This window comes from Callospermophilus lateralis, chromosome 9, assembly GCF_048772815.1.
Source record: "Callospermophilus lateralis isolate mCalLat2 chromosome 9, mCalLat2.hap1, whole genome shotgun sequence".
In the NCBI taxonomy this organism is placed as follows: domain Eukaryota; kingdom Metazoa; phylum Chordata; class Mammalia; order Rodentia; family Sciuridae; genus Callospermophilus; species Callospermophilus lateralis.
In genome coordinates, this window is record NC_135313.1 from 3,031,612 (window position 1) to 3,053,980 (window position 22,369).

General features: G+C 53.3%; 1 protein-coding gene across 21 annotated transcripts in view; it reads right to left on the bottom strand.

Annotated features, from left to right (window-relative positions):
* The window catches only part of Lrrfip1 (LRR binding FLII interacting protein 1), a 129,902-nt gene that overhangs the window by 46,499 nt on the left and 61,034 nt on the right, over positions 1–22,369 (bottom strand). For 11 of the 21 annotated variants that reach the window (XM_076865541.2, XM_076865542.2, XM_076865538.2 and 8 more), the window contains exons 2-6: positions 10,427–10,513; positions 5,832–5,849; positions 2,620–2,667; positions 1,171–1,215; positions 571–621 (exon numbers count right to left, since the gene is read on the bottom strand). In XM_076865541.2, the coding sequence (XP_076721656.1) occupies positions 571–621; positions 1,171–1,215; positions 2,620–2,667; positions 5,832–5,849; positions 10,427–10,513 (249 nt within the window). Of the gene's footprint in view, positions 1–570; positions 622–1,170; positions 1,216–2,619; positions 2,668–5,831; positions 5,850–6,690; positions 9,742–10,426; positions 10,514–22,369 lie in introns of those variants that run through there. The other 10 variants (XM_076865545.2, XM_076865548.2, XM_076865544.2 and 7 more) reach the window with 2 other exon arrangements.

Here is a 22,369-nt window from a genome sequence, read left to right on the forward strand (position 1 = left end):
CATGGCCCTGCGTGTGTCCCAGAACGCGCACCGCGTCAGGTGCACCCATGAGGCCTTTGGAAAGTCAAGGAGAAACCACTGTTTTCGGCATCCTAGCTGATGAGAGGAGGGGTCCCGAGGGCAAACCTGGGTCTAGCCCTTCTGCCAGGCACCCCCTGCTGCCACGGGAACAGCACAGAATCAGACGAACTCACACCACTGTGACCAAGGCGGCCACTTCCAGGGGTGTGTGAGTGGGCTCACAGACCTGCCCAAGGCCTGCAGATGCCTTCACACTCCTGCTGGTCACCCTGGCAGTGCCCAGACAACGCTGAGCGAGGGAAATAACTGAAACCTGGCAGCTGCGCTCCGGGAAGCAGCCGGCCCAGGAGCCACCGCACCAGCACTCCCCCAGGACAAGCGCGAGACACCCAGCGGAGACACCCCCACAGCCAGACTTGAGCCAGCATCCCCCCGTCAGACACAACTGGCGGGCCACCGTGCGGGAGCAGGAGGCGAGGGCAGGATGTCAGAGCCCAGGCTTCAGCCACACACACACTGCATGCGGACCCCATTGCTCTGGTTACTGACCCTCAGGCTGCCGCGGCTACCCACGGACATGCGCTCGTCTTCATCAGAAGCCTGTTGGAAGAAAGGATGGAAAACCACCGTGAAGTGATAAGACAACACCCAAAGACAGACGCCCCAGGCTCCGAGGGACAAGGCTGAGCCGAGGCCACAGCAATGGGGTGGGCTGGCCGCCTCCGAAGGGGCCGGGGACTTGAGTCAGGGCTTTGGTGACATGGGTTGCGTGCACCTCTGCTTGCCTAGGATTGTTATGGATAATATGAATTTCAGTAAATTCTATTAATGTGGTGCTATTCACACCCCAGGTCACTAACAGGTAAGTTATACATACACCTCAGGGTATTATTACTATGAAAATTATTCATGGATATTTGACAGCAGAAAAAGCACTTCAGATGCCATGCACACGAACACTCAGAGCTCTCCTCCTCACTGAGGTATGTCAAAATGCTGCAGGCAGAGTTCCCAGTCTCTGCTCGGGAACCCTTCCAGCATCATATCAGGACTAGTAAGTCTTTTCATAAGCAGCGTGGGTACTTCAGTCACCAAAAGAGCAAAGCAGACTGATCAAAACGCACAGGTAACGAACAAACTGGTACTAACCGACGTGCTTCTCCGGGATCTGCGAGAGTGGCGCTCACTGTCCTCCTACCGCAGCAACGGGGACAGCAGGGAAAGGTTAGAGACAGGCCCGGGGAAGCAGAAAGCTCAGACAGTCCCTCTGCAACACGGGACAGACTTTCTGATCTAACTGGCAAGTAAACATTTTGTTTGCTTTCACTGAAGGGCTTCAGCTAAGCCCTGGGAAGGCTTCCTCCTAGGAGCCGGGCTCTCAAGCCACCAAGGGCACACTTCACTCTGGCTTCAAAGGCAGCGGGCACGGGGCAGAGGTCAAGGCTGAGTTTCTCTGACCTCGATGCTCGGGTCCTAAGTTTTCCCTTACTTCAGAACCTCACTCTTCTTCAGGAATCATTTCCTCAAAAAAACCAACCAGTCAACCCAAAACCCAAGGAGGACGTCACCTCTCTTCTACTCTGTGGAATCCCAGACACGCAGTTTCCACCCTGGACGTCTCTGAAGCTGGGGCATGTCTAATAATCAAAGCTGCTCACAGTTACAACGAGCACCTTTTCTTTCTCAGTGGTATACAGAACACTAACACATCTTTTAGCTGTCTTAAGATTTGATGAAAATACATCTACCTGTGTGAAATTAGATCACGTGATGGGTGACACAGGTGGAAGTCAGTCACTTTTTAGAAACAGGAAGGTGTGCTCTTTGCTCAGTTCTCTTTCCTGCCATACGCAGGTGACTAAGGGAGAATGTTGTGCTTCCCTCTGACTGTCTTCATCCATGAGGAACACAGAAGAGGACATTTCCACCCTGGCCAGGTTCTCAATCTCTGGAGCATGTGGAGCATGAGGCCGCCAGGCCAGCAGGCAGGACAGGAGCTAATGACAGGGGCAGAGCCTGGCTCTGGGGACCACTGAAAGCACTGGGGTGCGTCCCCTCTCCTGCAGAGAGGGCCAGAGGACAGAGCTCACTTTCAACTGACCCAGGAAGGCAGAGGGGCTGTCCTAGGAAATAGGCAGAAAAGGTCAAGGACCTCTCTCACCAATGTGAGTGGTGTGGGTGGCCACCTGACCCTGAAGGGCAGCAGCTGGTCAGTCAAAAAGTCTTAAGCCTCTTCTGGTTCCAACAGGAACATGGCAAAACTTGATGATAACAGGAAGTTCTCGTGTCAAGGACACGTGCCCATCCTGAATCTCTGGCCCTAGGACATGTGGGGACTGTGGTGAAGGACCCTGCACATGGGTAGCCTGAAGACGGTAGCCGTCAGCTGTACAGACGGATGGGCCCGGCTGGGTGGCCAGGGTGGTGTCTGAGCAGGATGTACATGGAGGTAAACAATCCTAGACCAGATGCAGAAATGCCTGAATGGAAATCTCTCAGTGTCAGATTATGGTGCAGCAGGAATCTATCTGCATAACTTAACTGCATGAGGATTAAATTATAAACCATTTAAGTCTTGAAATTGTATTTGAGGCCTACCATCCACCGCTCGATGTCACCCCATTTTGTATCCAGTCCATAATATTTCTACAGACAGAAGAGAAGGAAAATTAGGCCCCAGAAGTGAAACAAACTGCCCAGGAGACCGTCCAGACATGCAGGGTGGAGGGAGCATGCCAAGGTGAGGAGGTCAGAGAGGAAGCCGTGGCCACCTGGTGCAGGTGGAGCGTGAAGAGACCCTGCCCACTCCATCCCTCAGGCCAGGGAGCAAGGACAAAGCACTGCCAGGCGAGGGGCGGCCTTGAGACGGGGAAGCACTGCAAGCCCCCCTGGAAAGCTGTGCATGCCTTCAGAGCAAACACGCAGGAGGAAGAGACACCGTGGAGGAGAAGCACAGCTGAGAGCCGTTCCGTGTTGGGCAGGAGGAGGGAGGTCCCAGAGGAAAGGGGGAGTCCCTGTGCTGGCCCCGGGTCCTAGCCCCTGTGTGCCAGCTGACTTCTGTGCTGACGCAGGCCAGAGGATCACACTCTTTACAGCCTGCTCATGGGAAGGCGCCCAGTGCCTCAGAGGAAGTCCTGGTGCAGGAAGAGAAACACTCAGACCTGCCAGGTGTGTCGGGGCTTGCTGGAGCTGTTGGTGCACGTCTCCACCTTGCCGTCTGAACAACAAGGTAAGAGAAGGTTCAGGAGGGGTGTCACTGTCACTAAATACAGTGACCCCAAGTCAGGTGGGAACTCAGGTGCTCAAATTTCCACCTCAGATTATGGGGTTTTGCTTTTTCTCTATACTTTCCCCTCAATTTTCAGTAAGGAAATCAAGGAAGAGTCTACCGAACCTCTAAGACATATAACAGAAGTGATTTTTCTTTTTACATTATTAAAATCTTATAATCTGAAAAAAAGAATTGGATGGTAGAGGTACAAGGTAACTTGTAACGGTTTTCCAATTGCCCAGCACACTGCTGCCGTGTCTGGCGCAGCTGCATCTGGAAGGGTGGCCAGAGTGGCCTGTGGCTCTCCTCTTAGAGGAGGCACCATGGAGAAAACTGGAAGAGGAGGAACTAGGAGCGGGCACTGAGCCGTGCCTTTAAAAAGCCACCAGACCGAGCCCTATGCCATCAGCCACAGGGCTGCCTCTCTCCGTAAGCTCTCTCCTTAGGCATAAATTAGGAAAAGGAAAAAAGCGAACACTTTCCAAAGTCACGTTTCAACTTCAGTTTCAGTGAAGGCACCATCTTAAAGCTACTTTGCAGCCAGTTCACGTGCGCTCTGCCCTTGCTGTGGACCTGCAGGATGAACAGGTGCCTCCACACCTCTTTTACCTTAATCTCCTCTTCCAATTGTGAAGACAGCAGGAAAATGCATGTTTTTAAAACAGAGAGAAGTTCACATTAAACTTCACAGGAAGTCTATACTGCCAATTTTTCTATTTCCTTATTTTTCTTTTGTCCCACTCTATGCTTACATCAAACATTACACTACACCTAATTCCTTTTTAATGATAAGAGTGAGAACCAGTATTCAACGTCTTTCACCTAGCTCACAGGTGGCCTTATCGACAGCTGCCACACTGCAGGTCAGCCTAGACACCCCAGAGCACCCAGGGCCACTGGACGGTAGCCCTGGTGAGGGCAGCAAGCGGCTCACAGCACACCCCAGGGAGTGCAGAGTACTTCGAGTGCAAACCTCACCATCAGCAGTGAGCCGTGCAGAGGGAGGCAAGAGACCTTCAGAAAGGGCTCCGGGTCAGGGAGCCATCATGCCCAGCAGCCACTGGGCCAGGAGAGACTGTTGACTGTCTCCTTTTCCTCTTCATAACTCTGAGTGACAAGGAGCGCCTTCCCTTCCTGGGGACGGACACACTACAGAACTGTGCGTGCTCCTCCACGGGCCTGTGGGCTCCCAGCTCCTGCTGCACACAGCGTCACCTCTGACAGCATCCTCACCAGCAGTCCTGGTGCCCCAGTGATGCAGGGCAGGGAAGGAACAGACCTCAGTGCAGCGACCAGCCAAGCCTCTGGCTGGGTTTGGGGCAGCAATGTCCTGCTCCTACCGTGACAGGGAGGGCTCCCAGCTTCCCTCGAACCAGTCGAATTCTGATTCGAATGCTGACTTGGAACCCGGGCTTCAATGTCCACTTCAATACTTGGACACTAGAGTACCTAACAGCGCAAGCAGATTCTGGTGTCTACAAAGCAGACAGGCAGAGCGAGGGCCCGGAAGGCACCCAGAACCTGGGCGAGCAGAGGAATCCTGCACGGCAGGCCCGGAAATCACGGCAGTGCCTTCATCAGGCCTGATGCTCTCACCTCTGAAACTCAGCGACCTTATTCTGATTTTTTTTTTAAAATGTTTTAGTTGTAGATGAACACAATGGCTTTATTTTATTTATTTGTAGTTGTAGATGGACACAATACCTTTATTTATTTATCTTTATGTGGTGCTTAGGATCGAACCCAGGGCCTCACATGGGCTGAGCGAGTGCTCTACCACTGAGCCACAACCCCAGCCCTTTATTGTGATTTTCTCATCTGCTCTAAGAGAAAGATACAGTTTTTCTTCTTTAACTAGAGTCAGAAACTATTGTAGATGAGGTTCTAAGTAACCGACTCCCCTCTTTTATGGGAAGGACTTGCTGTACGCGGATTCCCTGAGCAGGTCGCTCCTCATTCGGCTACTTCTGAACCCTAAGTCACTGACAGGGTGTCCTGCCTTTACTTCCTGTCTGGTACCTACTTTAAGACTCAGCTGCCTCCACACCACACCAGGAACAGGGAGGCGAGTCCTCTGGGACCCTGGCCCCGGGACGTGGAGGACAGGTCCTGTTAAGCTGGGCGAGGTGGTGCCCTCTTCACTTTCTTTTTCACTCAGATTCTAAAGTCAGTATCTAGTAATCCCTCCACGTGTGGTGATTTGTATGGATATCTAAAGGTTTTCTAATAAAGTTGTCTGGAAAGATAATCTAGGTGATTTTGGAGGTTCCCTCAGATTTTAAAATGTGATTTTGAGTTAGGATTCAGTTTTTTCTCTAAGATACAGTTTTCTAATTTCTTGAAGAAAAATGGAGAAGAGCGAAGGGCTCAGTACCCAGAAAAGTGCAAGCATAGCTGTCCCGTGGACAGGGACCCAAAGCACTCTCACTCCAACGCCAACACACAGCCGCGAGGAGCTTCAGGGCAAAGCGTGACCGCTGGCAGGGGAGCAGGCGGGCGGGACACAGCGCATGCCATCAGCCAGGGGACGACGGCCTACCTTTTGAACCTGATAGATCTACAGAGAGGGACAAAAGAGAGGGAAAGAGACGTAAGTCCCATTAAAGCAGCAGGAACGTCAGAAAGGTGCTGTAAGGAACCAGAAATGTGAATAAAAGCTAACCTGGGAAGAACGAAGGCTGGTAAAATATGAATCAAAAAAGGCTGAAATCTCACTGAAAGAATTAGTCACTTTATCACTCATTCTACATTGTTTTAGACACACTGGTGAAACCCAGGCTTACCCACGCCAGTCTACTAGACTCCCACTGTTGTTCTTACACGGAAGTGTGTGCAATCTGTTACCACTCATGGGAAAAGTACTTTTTTACCTGTGTTGAAATTCTCTTTTGTAGTCATGAAAGTTTAACCAGAAATTGTAAACACTTAATAATAAAATCAACTGGTAAAATTCACAAATAATGAAGAAAGAGGCTTCAATGATTCATGCTAACACAGAGAGAACACCAGAAAAATTCCAGCAAAACAGAGTGACCTTGAGAATGGAATTAGAATATTTAAAAAGAGGTTGCGATCGCCCTCTGGGCTGTCAGTTGCTCCCGGCTCCTGATCGTCAGTGACACAGTGCAGTGTCCTCCGCACTCACTCCACAAGGCACCTGGCGTCTGCCATGGTTCCAGGCATGGCCCAAATTCTGAGGGCACACAGGAGAACACAGGTGAAACAGTGCCCCGAAACAGTCCCAACCCAGGTGTGAAGGCAGGACCGCGAAGGACACGCCCCGGGCCACCCTTCCACCAGCACAGGCTCTCCCGTGAAGTTCAAGGTTCACTGCCATCTCCAAGACGTGTCTTCCTGCTATTCTCCTCTTACACACCCATTAAAAAAGGAGTTCCTACCTCTGTAAACAGCCCCAAAGCCCAGCTCAGGAGAGTGGCACTGTGAGAAGAGCCGGCGGGCATCCAGAGGAGGGTGCGTGCCACCCTGCGCTTTGCTCCTTGCTGCACACTCTGCAAGTCCTCCTGGGTCAGGGCAAGGGCCCTGCCCTCCTAGGTCTTCCTGCTCCTCCTCTGGGCCTCCTGTGTCCAGCCCCCTTCTCAGAGAGAGCTAACAGCTCAGCAGCAGCAGGGGGCACAAGCAGACAAGGATCATGTTTCTCAAATTTTACACCAAATATCAACCCTCCTGGTTAAACACTGGTCTTCCAAAGCATATTCATTTCCCCTTAATCAACAACTTAAAATGCCAGTGCCCCAGGCTATCAGATGGTATAAGCTCAAATTGTGTTGCTAGTTCTAATAATAGCCAGGCCCCTGGACAGGCCAGGCACAGCAGTCTGGGAGGTGTCTTCGGTGTCCAGGCCACATGTTCAGGCCTGTTAGCTGCTCCCGTTGTCCTCTCCAGATGTGTACACAGCTGGGCACATAAAGACGGGCACCCTAGAGGGGGGTCAATGAGAAGCAGGTGGATGGACAGTGCTGCTTCTCTCTCTGGGCCACTCTAGCTGACACAGGTGTCCACCACACTGTTGGACTGTGCTTGAACCTGGCACCAAGGAGACACCTTTCACTCAGAGCACAAGAGGAGGATGTGGCTCACTCTGCCCTGCTTTGCAGCGGATACGGGCATGCTGACAGGCAACTTGTACCAAGAACTTTGTAATGTCATCATGCATATATTCAAAACAATTCTGTCCAGCATTAAAGACAGAATATATCCTATCTAGATGTGTGCTTAATTTGGAAGATAGACATGTATACACCATTCTGTAGTTCACTTTCACCTTGACTCTGATAGTTTGCTTATGAGCTGTGGGCTTAGAGGTGGAATGGCTGGGTTATGAGAGCCTTAACCCAATCAGTGAAGTGATCCAGAGTGGCACTACCTGAGTGGTAAGTGCAGGCAGGTGGGGTGTGGCTGCAGGAGGGTTGCTGGGGGCCTACCTTTGGGGTTTATATTTTGTATCTGACCAGCGGGGTCTGCTTCTTGATTATCATGTCCTGAGCCGCCTCCTTCCACCTCAATCTTCTGCCCTGATGGAGTTGGCCATCTATGAACTAAGACTTTTGAACCCATAGTCCCCAAATAAACTTTTCCTCCTCTAAAACTGCTCTTGTCAAGTCTTTTGGTCTTAGCAGCAAAAAAATAAAGAACACTGGCTTTGTAGAATTTCATATTTACACTCTTGGTGGGAGTCACTGTGGTGAGCCCACGGGGTCCCACCTGCAGCACTGGCTTCCACTGTGCAGAATCCTTGGTTTGGCTCTAACAATGCAGCTCAGATGACGGCCACAGGCTACAAGCAGTGACAGGTAGGGGACGTAAGTATGGTCAACTGTCAGAGCAACAGAACATTTTTGGAAATTCTTATAGCTCTTAGATGACCTTAATAAAAAAACAGACCAGGGGACTGTGGGAGACCAGGGGAAGCGGTCTAAAACTGGATGAGCCTTGGAGCGGGGGGTGCTGGCCACAGTGACATGGGCTGGCTTCCACAGGGCTCCTGGAGAAGGAAGCTGAAAACTGACTCAGCCCAAGAAAGGGAGGCCCTGCTGGGTACGGTGGCCCTGCTGGGTACGGTGGCACAGGCACCTGTGATCCCAGGAACTGGGGAGGCTGAGAAGGAGCACCGTGAGATCCAGGCCAGCCTTAGCAAGACCCCATCTCAAAAGAAAAATAAAGAGGCCTGGGGATCCAGCTCCCTGGTGGAGCACCCTGGTCCAATTCCCAGCACCCACCCCCCACACAGAAAAGAAGAGCAAGGGAACCTGTAGCCCACTGAGACACCTGCCTCACAGCCAGCTGCCTTGAGCTTCCCAACACCACGGGAGGGACTAGCAGTGTCCCCCCCACACGGTGGGCTTGCGACCATCTACTGAGCAAGCAAAAGTGTTCTGTAGAGACTCCAACAGGAGGCAGTTAAAAAAATACATCTTTAAAAACCAGTTCAGAACAGGAGAACTACTTTGGAATGGGCCCAGGGCCTGGGGATCCCGGCTCAGAAGCCTTGTGACAGTGGCTCACAGAGCGGCACAGCCTCTTCCTCTCCTCCCCTTCCCTCTCTCCCCTTCCCACTCCGAATGCTTCTTCTCTACAGTTTCATGAGGGCCCTTGGAGAATCCCTCTTGGTCAGGCCCCACCCAGGAGTGCAGGCACCAATCCCCAGGAGGCCTGGCGGGGCTGTCTGTAAGGTCGTAGTTCCATTGTAAAGTTCAAATAATTGAAAACTGAGGAGCACCTGTTTTTGACTGTAAAGTGACGAATGATCTGAGGGGAGAGAGATGCTGGGAGTACTCTGCCCTGTGCTGCTGGGAGTGAACCAGGGCAAGAGCCCGGGGAGCTGCAGTGCTGAACTCTGACCCCAGCTCAGGATCACAGTTCTCACGCCCACGCAGGAAGACTCGGGCCACCCTTGGCCACTGGTCACTCGGGCCCATGTCAGCATAGGGCAGTACCCCTTGGAATGTGGGTGAGGCGTGGCTACTGCTCCCTGTCCCTGCACAGGACTCCTGGCCTATCTCCGAGGAGCCACATTCTCAGTGTCACGGCCGCGCCGGACTCCCCTGGGGCCTGCCCTCCCTTCCCGTCTGGGAAGAAACCCCTTGGGCTTGGGCTTCCAGTACTCTACCGCCATTCTCACACTTCCTGGAAGAATTTTCTTCCCCAAATGTGCATCTGGCCACATCCCGCCTCTGCTCACACGTGTCCACAGGGAGCGGCAAACTCCGTGGGTGGTGCGGGGGGCGGTGGGCATCCCTCCTCAGGCTGGAGGCCAGGCCAAGAGTAATGTGACCAGCTTGGCCCCTGTTGGGAGGTGGCCAAATCTGCAACAGTCTAAAGAGAACCAGAAATCCAGGCGTTCACTGGAAATCTCAGAGGCCCTGAACACTGGCTCAACTGTTAGTGCGGCCATGTGAGCCAAACCAGAACCTGGGCACGGAAACCAGCCCAGGGCAGGCAGTGGTCACCTGTGTCCAGCACCACACATTTGGATCTCAACAGGAATAGCCCTTTGGGGTGGGGCCAGAGTGACTCATCCCCTAGCGTGAGTGATGACCCCACATATGTCAGGAATGACTTCTGGCCCTGGCTTGGCAGAGTGCAAACCAGTAGCAAGCGGCAAAACCTGGTGTGTAAACACACCACCGTCCCTGTTCCCAGAGGGCAGTTCTTGCATGGCCACTTTGACCACGATGTTCACTCTGTGCTCTGGACCACTAGGTAACACTGTAAGACCCCAGGGGAAAGGGCTGCATGGGAACCAAGCTGCCCAGTTAAACAAAACTGACCTGTCATTCTCCATTTTAACTCAGAGGATCTAGAGCCTGGTTCAATAGTTAGACCTTAAAGTTCAGAGCCATCTCCTTTTGGCTCCTCTCAGCCAGAAATCAGGGCTGGGAAGACTCTGCAGGCAAATGACTGGTAAGCTGGTCTCAGGATGCACCAGGCCCCGTGCTGGCAGCAGGCACGCCAGGCATCCGCGCTCTGCACACTCCTTCCTGGGCTTGCATAACTGCCTTCCAACCAAGAGCAATGGGAAGGGACAGGTGGTCAGCAGCGACAGGTGCCTGCATTTACACACCGTGCCTACATTAAAACTACCGTGAAGGAGTCGACCAAGAACCCCCACTTCACCTCCTTCTGCTGCCGCTCCAGCTCCTTCATCCGGATTTCTCGAGCCTCAGCGCGGGCCGCCCGCTTTGCTGCAAGCCTGGCCTCCGCCTGAAAGAAATCCAGAAACCTTATTAGAGAATAAATCAGTTGCACCTTCCAAATACCTGGTTAACGATGAGTCTTGTTCATACAGCAATGAACCACCAACTTACAGGAGGTCACTGAGAGTGGTAACGACGGTAGTTACAGTATAGCGTACCCCTTTCCCACAGGTTCATATTCTGTGTTCTTAGTTTCCTGTGGTTCAGTGAAGTCCAAAAATTCCAGAAATAGTTTATAAGTTTTAAATTGAGCACCATTCTGAGCAGTGTGTGATGAAACCTCACACTGTCCTGTTTCATCCTCTCAGTATGAGTCATCCCTTTGCCCAGAGTATCCACACTTTATACACTACCTGCCAGTTAGTCACTTGGTAGCCATCAGGTTGGGTAATATCACAATGATTGTGTTCAAGTAACCCTTATTTTACTTAGTAAGAGCCCCAAGTCACCAGAGTAGTGATGCTGGCAATTTAAACATGTCAAAGAGAAGCTGTAAAGTGCTCACTATACAAAAAGGTAAAAATTCCTGACTTAAAAAAGAAAAAGAATCATAGACTGAGGTTGCTGAGATCTAGAGTGAGTTACTGTTTTTACAAACTTACTAATTTAGAAATTAAGTTTTATCATAGATACAGAGGAAAAAACTATGCATAGGAGTTGGCACCACCTGTAGTTCTGGGCATCCACTAGGGGGCTTGGCCCGTATTTCCCCAGGACAAGTAGGGGGTGACTATGATGATCACAGTCTCCCTCCACTGACCCTGACTGAATGCCAGCAGGCACCACTCGGAGCTCCTGCAGGTCCCCAGGCAACTCCCCCTTTACAGAGCAGGAATGGGAGCTGGAGAGGCTGCCAGACCCCCAGCTAGGGTCCCCCATCTCCAGTGCTGAGAGGTGACCCCATGTCACCCACCTCGGCAGTGTGATGAGCTCATTTTCTCTCACAGCGGCCACGGAGCAGGGTAGAAGGGCTCCAGCTGTTAGTCAGCCCTTCCCCCTAAAAAAATCCACCCCGAGTCACCATCTTTCAAGCTGTGGTGGTTCTGCCATGTTCCACCTGAGAGCATAAAACGTGCTTGACCAGTCAGCTGTGGGAGTGGCCGTGAACGTGCCTCCTGTTTCACAAATCTGCTTACGCCTACTTCCTGCAACAGAGCCACCAGGGAGGGAAGGACAGAGTTTCTGGGCTCAAACAAACCCACCTTCCTTCCCCTTGTTCTCTTTCTTTTGTTAGGCACCTGTAATTCTTCCACCGACATTCTGTGGGAAGTGTTCAATTGTCCCCTGTTCCCTAGATAACCTGTCTCTAGACAATCCTAAAACTGTCTCTAGACAATCCCGACGGTTCCTAGACAATCTAAAAATCATTCCCTAATGACTCTAAAACTGTTCCCTAGATAATCCTAGATGGCCTTCAGAGATAGCTAGAAGCCCAGCAGTGTGGCCCCAGGGCCACCAGCAGCACAGGAACCAGTGCTTGGCTCCCAGTTCCCCAGCGCCAGGCACTCTGGTGGGCCACCGCCCCACCACACTTGATCCGTCGTATCACACACTCTTCCTCTCTGAATTCTAAGTGGAACAGGAGCACAGTGAGCCTCTGCGGAGTCAGCTGGCTGGGGTCCTCCCGAGGAACTGACTCTCTACGGGGCTCCTTTCCGGTGGCTCCTTGGTCAGACCAAGCCCAAGCCTTTCTCATCAAGGGGTGCCCCAAATCACAACTGCATGGGAATCTGACACCTCGTCACCACTTTCAACGTTCTAGGTCATGTTACAGTTTGTAAATGACCTCTGGGGTCTATAAAAAGATCCCATCGCTGAAGCTACAGAAGAGGAGGAGGAGAAAGAGGAGGAGGAGGAGGAGGAGGAAGAGGAGGAAGAGGAGGAAGAGGAGGAGGAGGAGGAGGAGGAAGAGGAGGAAGAGGAGGAAGAGGAGGAAGAGGAGGAGGAGGAGGCAGCGGCTTCGGTGGCTGGTGGCTGCGGCTCATTAGGCAGATAACCATCCACACCCACAGCAAAGTGTCAGAGTTCACACCCAGTGTGGCCGCCTCCACTAGGGGAGGCAAGGCCTGCTGGCCATCCCTAAGCTGGCAGAGACCTAGCAAGACTTTTAAAAATTAATGAATTCGTTTCGTGCACTGGGGATGGACCCGGGGCCCTACATGCCGCGTGGGAGCGCCACCACTGAGCTGCACCCCCAGCTCTAGGCAAGAGTGTTGACAGCAGCCTTAGACCCTGGCTTGCGGGGGGAGGAACAGGGAGGGGGGTCTATGGAGAGGGAAAGGGGTCATGGGAAGAAGGGGAGCAGAGGAGTGAGACTCTAAGAAAGAAGAGAGGGCTGGAAGGACTGGGCCACCAGGCGGGCAGAAGGAGTGAGAGGTGCAGGCAGCAGAATTGTGGGGAGTCTCCAAGATGCCTGCTCCCCGTGTACATGCCCCGTGGCTGGTGCTATGTTGAAGCTATATTCCGTGGCAAACGGAATCACAGAGTGATCAGGCTCCTCATCAGTGGACTCTAAGCCGAGCAACTGGGAGGCTGTTTGATGGGCTTGCCCTAATCAGGTGAGCCCTCTAAAAGAGGTCCAGAGGTCACAGGGTCTCCCACTGGCCGGGAGAAAGCAAGGTGCCTGTCAGGGAGCACAGTGAGGGATGGCAGCTTCCAAGAGTTGACAGCCAGCAAGAACAGGGGACCTCAGTCCTACAACCACAAGAAACTGAGTTCTGCCAAACACCAGGTGAGCTTGGAAGAGGATCCCAAGCTCCAGAAAGACCCAGCTGGGCCGACATGACTGCAGCCCATGAGATCCCCAGCAGAGAATGCTCTGAGGCTGCACCCCTGCCCACAGCCTGTGAGAGGGTGTGTGGGTGCCCTGAGTACCTGTTCGACACTAGTAGGTGACCAAGAGGGGTGGGGTCGTGACCACGCTGCTCTCAGTGTGGACCTGTGGTGAGCAGAGGAGATGGGGCACCTGCACCCCCACACCAGCCTGCCTGCCCAGCCCCAGCCCGCTACAGGGGAGCTTGCTTGGGACTGGCCAAGACCTTTGTGGGCTCACCCACCTCAGCACATGATACCTGCTCACGGAGGGGCCTCCTCAGGACACCTTTGGCCAACATCTGCCCTGTCCTTGAGGATAATGGCACTAAGAGGCTAAAGCCCAGCCCCTGCGCTTTCAGGAACATGACCTTGTGTTGATAAGATGAATAAGGCACGTTGCAGAATAAACTCTTACGATGACACGAGCCAGCCAAGCTCCACGGCAGGTCAATTATGCCGACTGTCCCCTGACTTCAGAATTTCGGAAGACGATCAATTTGTAACTCAATACGATTTCAGGTCGCTGCAGACCCCACCGTAAGCATCTCTCCCCACCCCCACGACGCCCGCGGAGACGAGGCCCTTGAAGCACAGGAACGGCGAATCTGCCTGACTACAGCCACCACACAGCCCAGCACCACACTGGCACAAACCTGTGCATGACCCAGGCTTGCCTTCAGGAGCACAAAGCTACACTCTTGGTTCAAGCTTGAGAAGTCAGAAAGAAAAACCACCCAGAGCTCCAGCCACACGTCCATCCTGCTCAGACCCTGTCGACAGCAGCAAGACAGCAGGCAGAGCATGGGGGACACTGATCGCTCTGAATGACCAGGGAGGCGCCTGCGGAGGCCAAGTCATCCCGTGAACAATGAATCACGTCAGGCCCACCGAGGCGACACCCGCAGAGCTTGGGGGAAGATGGGCCTCCTGGGTACGACTGTCAGGCAGGCACTCTCAGGGCTCATGGGACCCATGCTGGTGCTGGACAAAGCCCTCCTGGACTGACTCTTGTATTAAAAAAAAAAAAAAATTGCACGCTTGAGGTCCCAGTCGTGTCCACTGCCCTGATGTCAGCCCATGTGTGAGCAATGCAGGGAAGACTGGAGGTGGAGTGATCGGGTTATGAGAGCCTTAACCTAATCAGTGCATTGATCCCCTGTTATGGGTTAACTGGGGGACTGCAGGCAGGTGGGGTGTGGCTGGAGGAGGGGGGTTGTGTCTTTGGGGTAGATGTTTTTTCCTAGGTGAGTCCAGATTAGTCTCCATAGGTCTCTCCTCTGCCACACCCTCTGCCTTTGATGCTCTGCCTCACCTCTGGGCACAGAGCAATGGAGTCTGCCGTCTAGGGACTGAGACCTCGGAAACTGTGAGGCCCAGATAAACTCTTCCTCCTAAAACTGTTCGTCAGGCCTTTTGACTGCAGCAGCGCCCAGCACGCCTTCCCACCGTCTGTGCTCAGCTTCCTGACCATCACTGGCAGCACGGCCGGGCTGCCAGGGAAGGACTCTTGAGGTGTGACTTGGGTGCCCGTCTCAGACACCGGCAGAGCGATGGCAGTCACTGCTTAACTGACAGGCATCATGACAGTGTGAGAAACGTGTGGCGGGGTCTGCTCTGGGGCACAACCTGATGCCCTCCTGGGGCTGAGCAAGGTGTCCCACTGGACAGGAGCCTAAGCCAAGCCCAGAGAGAAAGGGGCCTGAGCCAGGGCTGGGACTAGGGTGACAAGCAGCAAGTGGCAAGACCCAGAAGGCTAGAGGGCCCAGGCGTCATGTCCTGGCCCTCAGCTTCTGCATCTGGATCCTGTCCTAAAGGGCTCCTGGCAAAATCGCAGCAGATCCCACCATGTTTTAGAAACACTGCCCGTGCTGAACTGGGGAGCTGGCACTGGGACAGAGAGGGCCGCACAACCCCCGGGTCAGAAAGCACCTGCTTCTATGTCAGCCGGAGTCACACACAAAGGATCCAGCTGGAGTCAGCCTAAGGCTGTGAGGTACAGCAGTGAGGAAAGAGGACCTTGGAGGTACAAGGAGACCCAGGGGACCCCGTGCGGTGCCAGAAGTCAGAGGAGACTGGGGAAGACCCTCCCGGCCAACCACCCAGAGGCTGTGGCACCTGGGATCACACCCAGCCTGAAGGCTCCCAGTTCCTCCCATGGGTGTCTGCAGACCTCCCCTGCCCTGGAGGGTCTCAGAGTCAGCAGATGCCCCCAGACCACCCCTCCATGGAGGACAAGGCCAACAAAGCCGGAAGGCCTGAAGGGATGGAGAGAAGGGGGAGAAGTGGGTGGAATTCTGAACCGTTACAGGATTCTGGGATTACAATATGAAGCGTAGCCCACACTGGGCTTTAAAAAAGTAAATAAAACATAGGTTGGGAGACAAGACTAGTGCCCCCTGCCCACACCCTGCCAGTCAGTGGGTTTTCAGCTCCCAGCTGAGAGGGCTGGTGGACCCTCCAGCGCTGAGGTCGAATGGCTCCACTCTCTGCGGACTTGGGGCCCTGGGTGAGCAACAGCTCAGCCAGCACCTTCCCACGGGGCCCTCATGGGGCAGACCCTAGCCTGTCCACTCCCTTCCCCAGGAGAGGTGATCCAGCTAGCCCTCTGCTCTTCCCAAGGCCAGTGGTCCCATTCGAGGGGTCCTGGCACCCCCAACCCACACAGTACTGGTACCGTCTCTGCTGAGATACTACCCTGAAATACTGAAGGGTGAGATGATAGGCTCTCCTTGGAGGGTGGGGGGCAAGGCTGGGGTGATGGGTGCTGAGGCCAGGTGGTGGGGACAGGGTGCTCCCTAAACCACGGGCTCTCAAATGTGACCCCAGCAGAGCACCAGTCTCCCCTGGGGATCTGTCAAAAGGCAGACTCAGCTGGCGGCAGTCCTGCCGAGCTGAGCCTCAGGGGTCCAGGCCTCTGGCGTCCTAGCCTGGGGGTGCCAGTGCTTGTCCACTGGTGGGGACCTCTGCAGTCTATTTAGTCACCACCTCTTGGGTGTTTGCCATCTTTCATAAAAAAACAGCAAAACATTCAAAAGAAAGGAAGGAAGGAAACGAAGGTGCCCAAACCAAAACCAAGCTGGAGTGCAGCTGCCCCGAGAAGCTGGCTCTGCTGGCTGCCCCACCCGGCTCCCCGCTCCCGTCAAGGGGGGAGGCAGGAACCCCACCCACCGGCAGCCCAGGAACACCCCCAACCACGGTCCAGACGTGAGCTCACCTCCCCTTCGGGGGTGCAGCCTGGTCCTTCCCCAGCCTCCTGCAGCCCCTGCCTGGGATCCCAGACGCAGTTTCACAGACTCAGGGTTAAGCCTGCTGCCCTTGGAGGACGAGAGTCCATTTACCACCAAGCCTGCCTCGGCTGGGCGGCTCTCCTGTGCGAGTTCCACTCCACGTCCTACTTCACCACACACACCCAACAGCACGCCGACTCTGGGGTGAGGGGACAGCAACCACAGGTCAAGTCTGGCCCCCAGGGCCGCAGGGTCCCCTAGCCACCATCCTCGGTGCCAGCCCCTTAGTCAGGGGGGTCTGGGGCTACGAGGCACCTCTCAGGGGTCTGGCTGATGGGCAGCTCACAGGCCAGCTGAAACGCCTGCTCTGGGCTGCAGAGGCCCCGGTGTGACGTCCCCAGGCCGGGCTGGAGAAGACTTCAGAGCTGGGCGAACAAGTCCCATCCTAGCCACCCTGGCCACGGGGCAGAAGTGGCAGCGAGACAAATGGCCCCACCCTTGCCTGTCCCCAGTGTCCATGATGCTGTGGAAAAGGTGTCCCAAGGTAAGAGCTGCACCTCAGCTGGGGAGGGGACAGAGCCAGGGAGACCCAGAAGTGAAGCCGGAGGACGCGAGGAAGCCCTGGGGGGGGGGGGGAAGCAGGCCGGAGCCTTCCCGCAGCCTGCCCTGCCTGCCCCCCACTCAGCTTCCTCCCTCCTGGTCCTCACCTGGCCCTGTGACAGGGGTTTTGTGAGCGGCAGGAGATCCAGGAGAGGGTGGGAGCCCCAATTGCAGTGACATCTGGGACCTTAACAGCTGAAGTGGTATCTGTGCCCTTCTGGGGACTCCTGGGTACTACAGGAGGCCTGCTCTGTAGCTTGCTCAAACAGGCTGCCTCCCGGCTCTGCTCATGCATGCGCTGGGCTTTGAAGCTTTCCAGGATAGGAGTCCATCTCCTGGGCCCTCTGGCCCTGCGAGCACGCTCTAGTGACGCTGGGCCCGGCACTCTACAGAGAAGCTGGAGGCCCCGGTGCTCAGGCAGCTCTTGAGAAACAGGAGGGAGACCTCCTCACATCACTTCCTCATGCTAGCAGAGGAAGCCCTGGGCCTGGAAAGCCAGCAGCCTGCGCCTCCAGCGGGGACTTCCTGCAGGCGCCTGACTGCAAACCAGCTGCTGCAGTGACCCCTGGGCTGGAGGCTACTGCTCTGGAACAGCTGCCTTGGGAAGTTGTCACCACACGACCAGGGGCACTTCAGGGGCCTGTGGAGGGAGAGAGGAGTGTGGACACACAGAGAGGGGCCCCTGGGATTCTGCCATCTCCCTGGTCTCTTTGCTCAGACGCCAGGTGAAAATGATGCTCTATGGAGCTGCTCAAGGAGAGAAGCAATTTATCTGATGAAAAGCATTCCACAAATAGAAGGAAGTTTGCATGTTAATTATGCATTCATTTGAGCTTCCAAAGAAACTGGCACATGGAGGGAAGCTGGGCTCCACGCTGAACCTGGAGTGGTCATTTAACTCCAGGGTATTAGAACCCAGCAGGATTGAAAAAACGGCTGCATTCTTCCCCAGGACCCAGGGCACATCATGTGTATAATTCATACGCCTTAGGAGAAGCCTGAAGGGCATGTTTAAAGTTCACTCATGAGAATGTAGTGGGAACATGGTGCAGCTGAAGCCTGAAGTGGTGAAAGAACCAGTTTTGGTTAATGTCAGGCAGGGGCCTTGGCCCTGCAGGATTCACTCCAGAATAAAAAAGGAGTGGAGCTCCTGCGGCCCGTCACAGGAGGGCCAAGCAGCAGTCGGGCCTGGGGAGGAGGCTGCAGAGGCACACAGGATCCCCTTCCAGACCTGCCTCTGCTGCAGGAAGTGGCAACTTTTGTTTCTGCGGAAAACCCCACCCTCACAAGCAGCAGACTCTAAAAACAGCTCGCCACTCAATACAACCATGTGGGACGGGTGACAGGCAGGAAAGCACAGGCACAGGCTGGCACCTCCATTAGGGTGGCCGGCTGCAGCCCACTGCTCCAGACCCACCACCTGTGTGTCCCTCGGCTGCCACCGGCATTTCATTTTTCAGTATCAAAAAGAAAAGCTGGTCTTCCCAAAACCCTCCAGTGAGTTCCCCAGTAACGAGGGGCCTAGTCTTTATGGCCATGGCTGTGAGTAGGGGACACACTGGGGTGCCCACTCGCAGGGCACTGGAAATGTTGGGGGAGTCACGCACTGGGGTGGGGGCAGGATCACCAATTATCTGCTTCCAGACAGACCTGCGCTGGGAAGAGCTCTCTGGCTGGCTACTCAGGCAGACAGAAAAACCACTGGGTCATTTTTGGATCTACACACTGATTCCATAAAAACTCAAACTACGAATACAGTTTGAATGTCCACGACTAGTCTGCAGACGCAAGCAGCCTGGAAAGAGAGAAGACCCCATCTGGCTTTCTCAGAGCTCTCCCAGGAGGCGGTGGCCAGCTCAGAATGCCAGAGTACCAGCAGCCATGGGAAGTATGGTGCTCCACACCAGCCAGCCACCAGGATGTAAGGCATGGTCGGTGAGAGCCTCTGACTACTGCGCTCATGTGTCTGGATACCTGCATTTTTATATCAAATTCATATGGCAGCAAACTAGTTTCCTTAATTTCTTTTTGATGTTACAACTAAAATCTCATATTGACTTGAAATTGCATGTGCTGGTTGATTTGATCATTTCAATTCAGATCGGAAATGAGGATTCAAGATACTCATCATGAAAAATGGGTGCTGGGTGGACAGGCCTGAGAACTGCAGCTTTAACACGTGGGTCTCCCTCACACTGCCGGCTGACCTGGGGCCACACCTGTTGGACCACCTCCAGGACTCGGCGCTCAGGTCTGGTGTGGGAGCTACAGGATAAACAAGATCAGGAGCACTTGAACATAAAATTAAAGGCTAAAGTTTAACTTCATTATTTATGGAACTTATTTTTAAAAACTGTTCCTATCAATACTAGCTTTTATGTATTAAAATTATCAAGACATTTTATAATAAACCAGTGGTCTTCAGTGAAGCCACTGCCTTGTCAGGATGCTCAGGGCTGAGCCCACAGGCCTGGAGGGCTGCATGCTGTCTTCTGTGCTTGGGGGACCCAGAAGAGGAGTCCGAGAAGTGCCTGGGACCAAGTGCCTCCCTAGGCAGGGGCTGCACATTCTCAGGAGCCTCCACAAATGGAGTCTTTCCAGAGGGGAGGCTGGAGACTCAGCGGACAGCTTGGGCTCTACACAGGCCAGTTATGGGAACTTGGGTGAGTTATTTTCTGAACATTGGCCCCCATTACAGAAGGGGCAGGGGGAATCGGCTATGCAATCTCCAAGGGCTCCCTTCCCTGACACTACCTTTAGACCAGAGGTGAACTATGGGTACACTGAGATTGTCACAGACTTCTCCCTGTTCTGCTACTGGAAATTCTATGATTTTGTTTTTCAAAATAATAAACTTTGAAGCTCTTCACATATTGAAATAACAAACACATGAATCAGGACAAAATGATGATGTCACTTTATTGGGTGTGAATGTATTTACTTCAAACTGCCCAACACAAACGGACTTAGCAGCCCGCCCCCCACTGCCGCTGAGGGATGCCGGCTGTTCCAGTACCTTCCATGCAAAGAGCCCTGGCTCCTCTAGGGTCAACCTTATCATCTCCTTCAACAGCCTCCACGTGATGGAAACACAAACAAGGGCAGCCATGACTGACAGGTGAGGGCAGCCTGGCCTCCCCAGGTCCTTCCTCTCCAGGACGCAGGTTCCCTCCAGCCAGCACGCCCTCACCTATCTGCTTCGGGGTCACAAACCCCAGCCTATAACTGGGCTGAAGACTCCAGCAGCCCCAGGGGTTCTTCCCTTGGGCCCTGAACAACTAACTACTGACCACCTTTCCTATCACATTCCTGGGAAAGCTCTGAAAGAAACAGAAGCCATCGTCTCTGCCCTCTAAGAACCTGTCTCCTGGGGCAGGGTGGGAGTGAGCTACCCAATCCACGGCAGCGGTTCACAGGGGCGTGCTGACTTACCATTATGACATCAGTATAACGCGGAAAAGAAAATAGAAGTTTCGGCCGCCCTTTCATTTCTACTGTTCCTTTTCCTTATTTAGAAAAATAAAAGTTCACTGAACGTTCTCTTGTTTGCAAACCACCAGGTACAGCAGAGTCTGGCTCAATGGAGATTTCTTACATGCATTCAGGAGCAGGACTTGCATTCAAGACACCGCCTTGGCAAAAGGAAATCCTACTGCCTAATACTGGGGTGATGAGACCCCAAAGCCAACAAGAGAAGCTGCACATTTGCCCCTGCAGATGTGGCCGGAAGCATGTACACAGCGGTGGCAGCTGTCAGCACTGTCCCAAGCCAGCAGCCTGGGTCTGAACTAGCTCCACTGCCTACCAGCTGTGGGGACTTAGAAAGTCCCCTGACCTTCCTGAGCCTCAGTTTCCTCTTTCTCTGTGAAAGGGAGATAACAAAACCATCAATTCCCAGGAGGTCTGGGCTCCTAGCTTCTTCCTAAGCCCCATGGTCTGACTCAGCAGGGGCTTCTAAGGGAGTGGGGAGTGGGTAAGTGCCCGGGGCAGGCATGGGCAGTTGGGGGAAGCCGTGGGGAACTGGAGGAGGAAGGTGGGTCTTCCCACTCCACACGCGGCACCCACCCCTGATTCTCCCCTCCTGGGAAAACTACCCCTGCACTGGCCACGGACAGCAGAGGAACACGGGGATCAGAGATGAGGTGCTTAAGTAATCTTCACCATACAAACATGCGCGAAAAGTGGGTGACGCTAAAAGCAGCTCCTCATTCAGGATAAATTACTTCTCTACGAGGAAGTAGTTAGATTTTGACAACCTGGTTGTCAAGTTATAGTGTCAAGGAGAAACCACATGAAACCCCCACCTCTCCACAGGGGCCTCAGGACCTGTGTGTGTGTGTGTGTGTGTGTGTGTGTGTGTCTGTGTGTGTCTGTGTCTGGGGGGGTTTGTTTTTGGTTTGGGTTTATTGTTTTGGAATTTGGCTTAGGGTGGGGAATTGAAATAGTGGTATGCAATCATATAGTAATTCTGAATTATTAAATCTTAAATACATTAAAAATAATGCTTTGTTTAACTTGGGAGAAAGAAGCTAATTTATTTCATTTTCTCCAAATAATAATGAAAGTTCTAGGTAGTAAACCCATTTCATGAAAATGAGCTTATTTAAAAAATAAGCTGAAATTTGGGTGGCCTCCAATAAAAACGGTAAGGTAATGAAAACCCTTCTTCTCTGACCCCACATCTAGCATGCAGTGAGACCAAGCAGGCCTCTGGACTGGATGCAGCTCCGTGATCTGAACATGGTGGCCCCCAGGGCCAGCTCCACGATTAATCTTTTCAATGTGAACAGAAACATTGGCATATGAGTAACCAGGCATAAACAATTCCTTTGCTGAGTCACAGGGCCTGATTTTTCAGGGATAAGAAATTCCTCTTGACGGTGGCGTTTGGAGGAGCAGATATGTCACACTGATGTCTCACAACTCTGATGGGAATCAGCAGGAACCTCGCTCTCATCAGGTAACACTCCAATCAGCTTCTCTCAAGAAGTTTTGCAACTATAAATAACCCAATTTCCTGTGCTCAGCCTAAGTGGCGGTTGAGACTGCAGGGTTTTTAAAATTTTGCTAAGGCTTCCGCTATGTGATATTAGTTCAGGCTGAACAGAAACTAGCTCTTAAAGAAAAAGGGAAATTTAGTCTCCATCTTTGCCCCAGGAAGACACTCTTACTACTACTAGAAAATATCCACCCCGCTGTTTATGTAGTTTAACTGCTTGGGG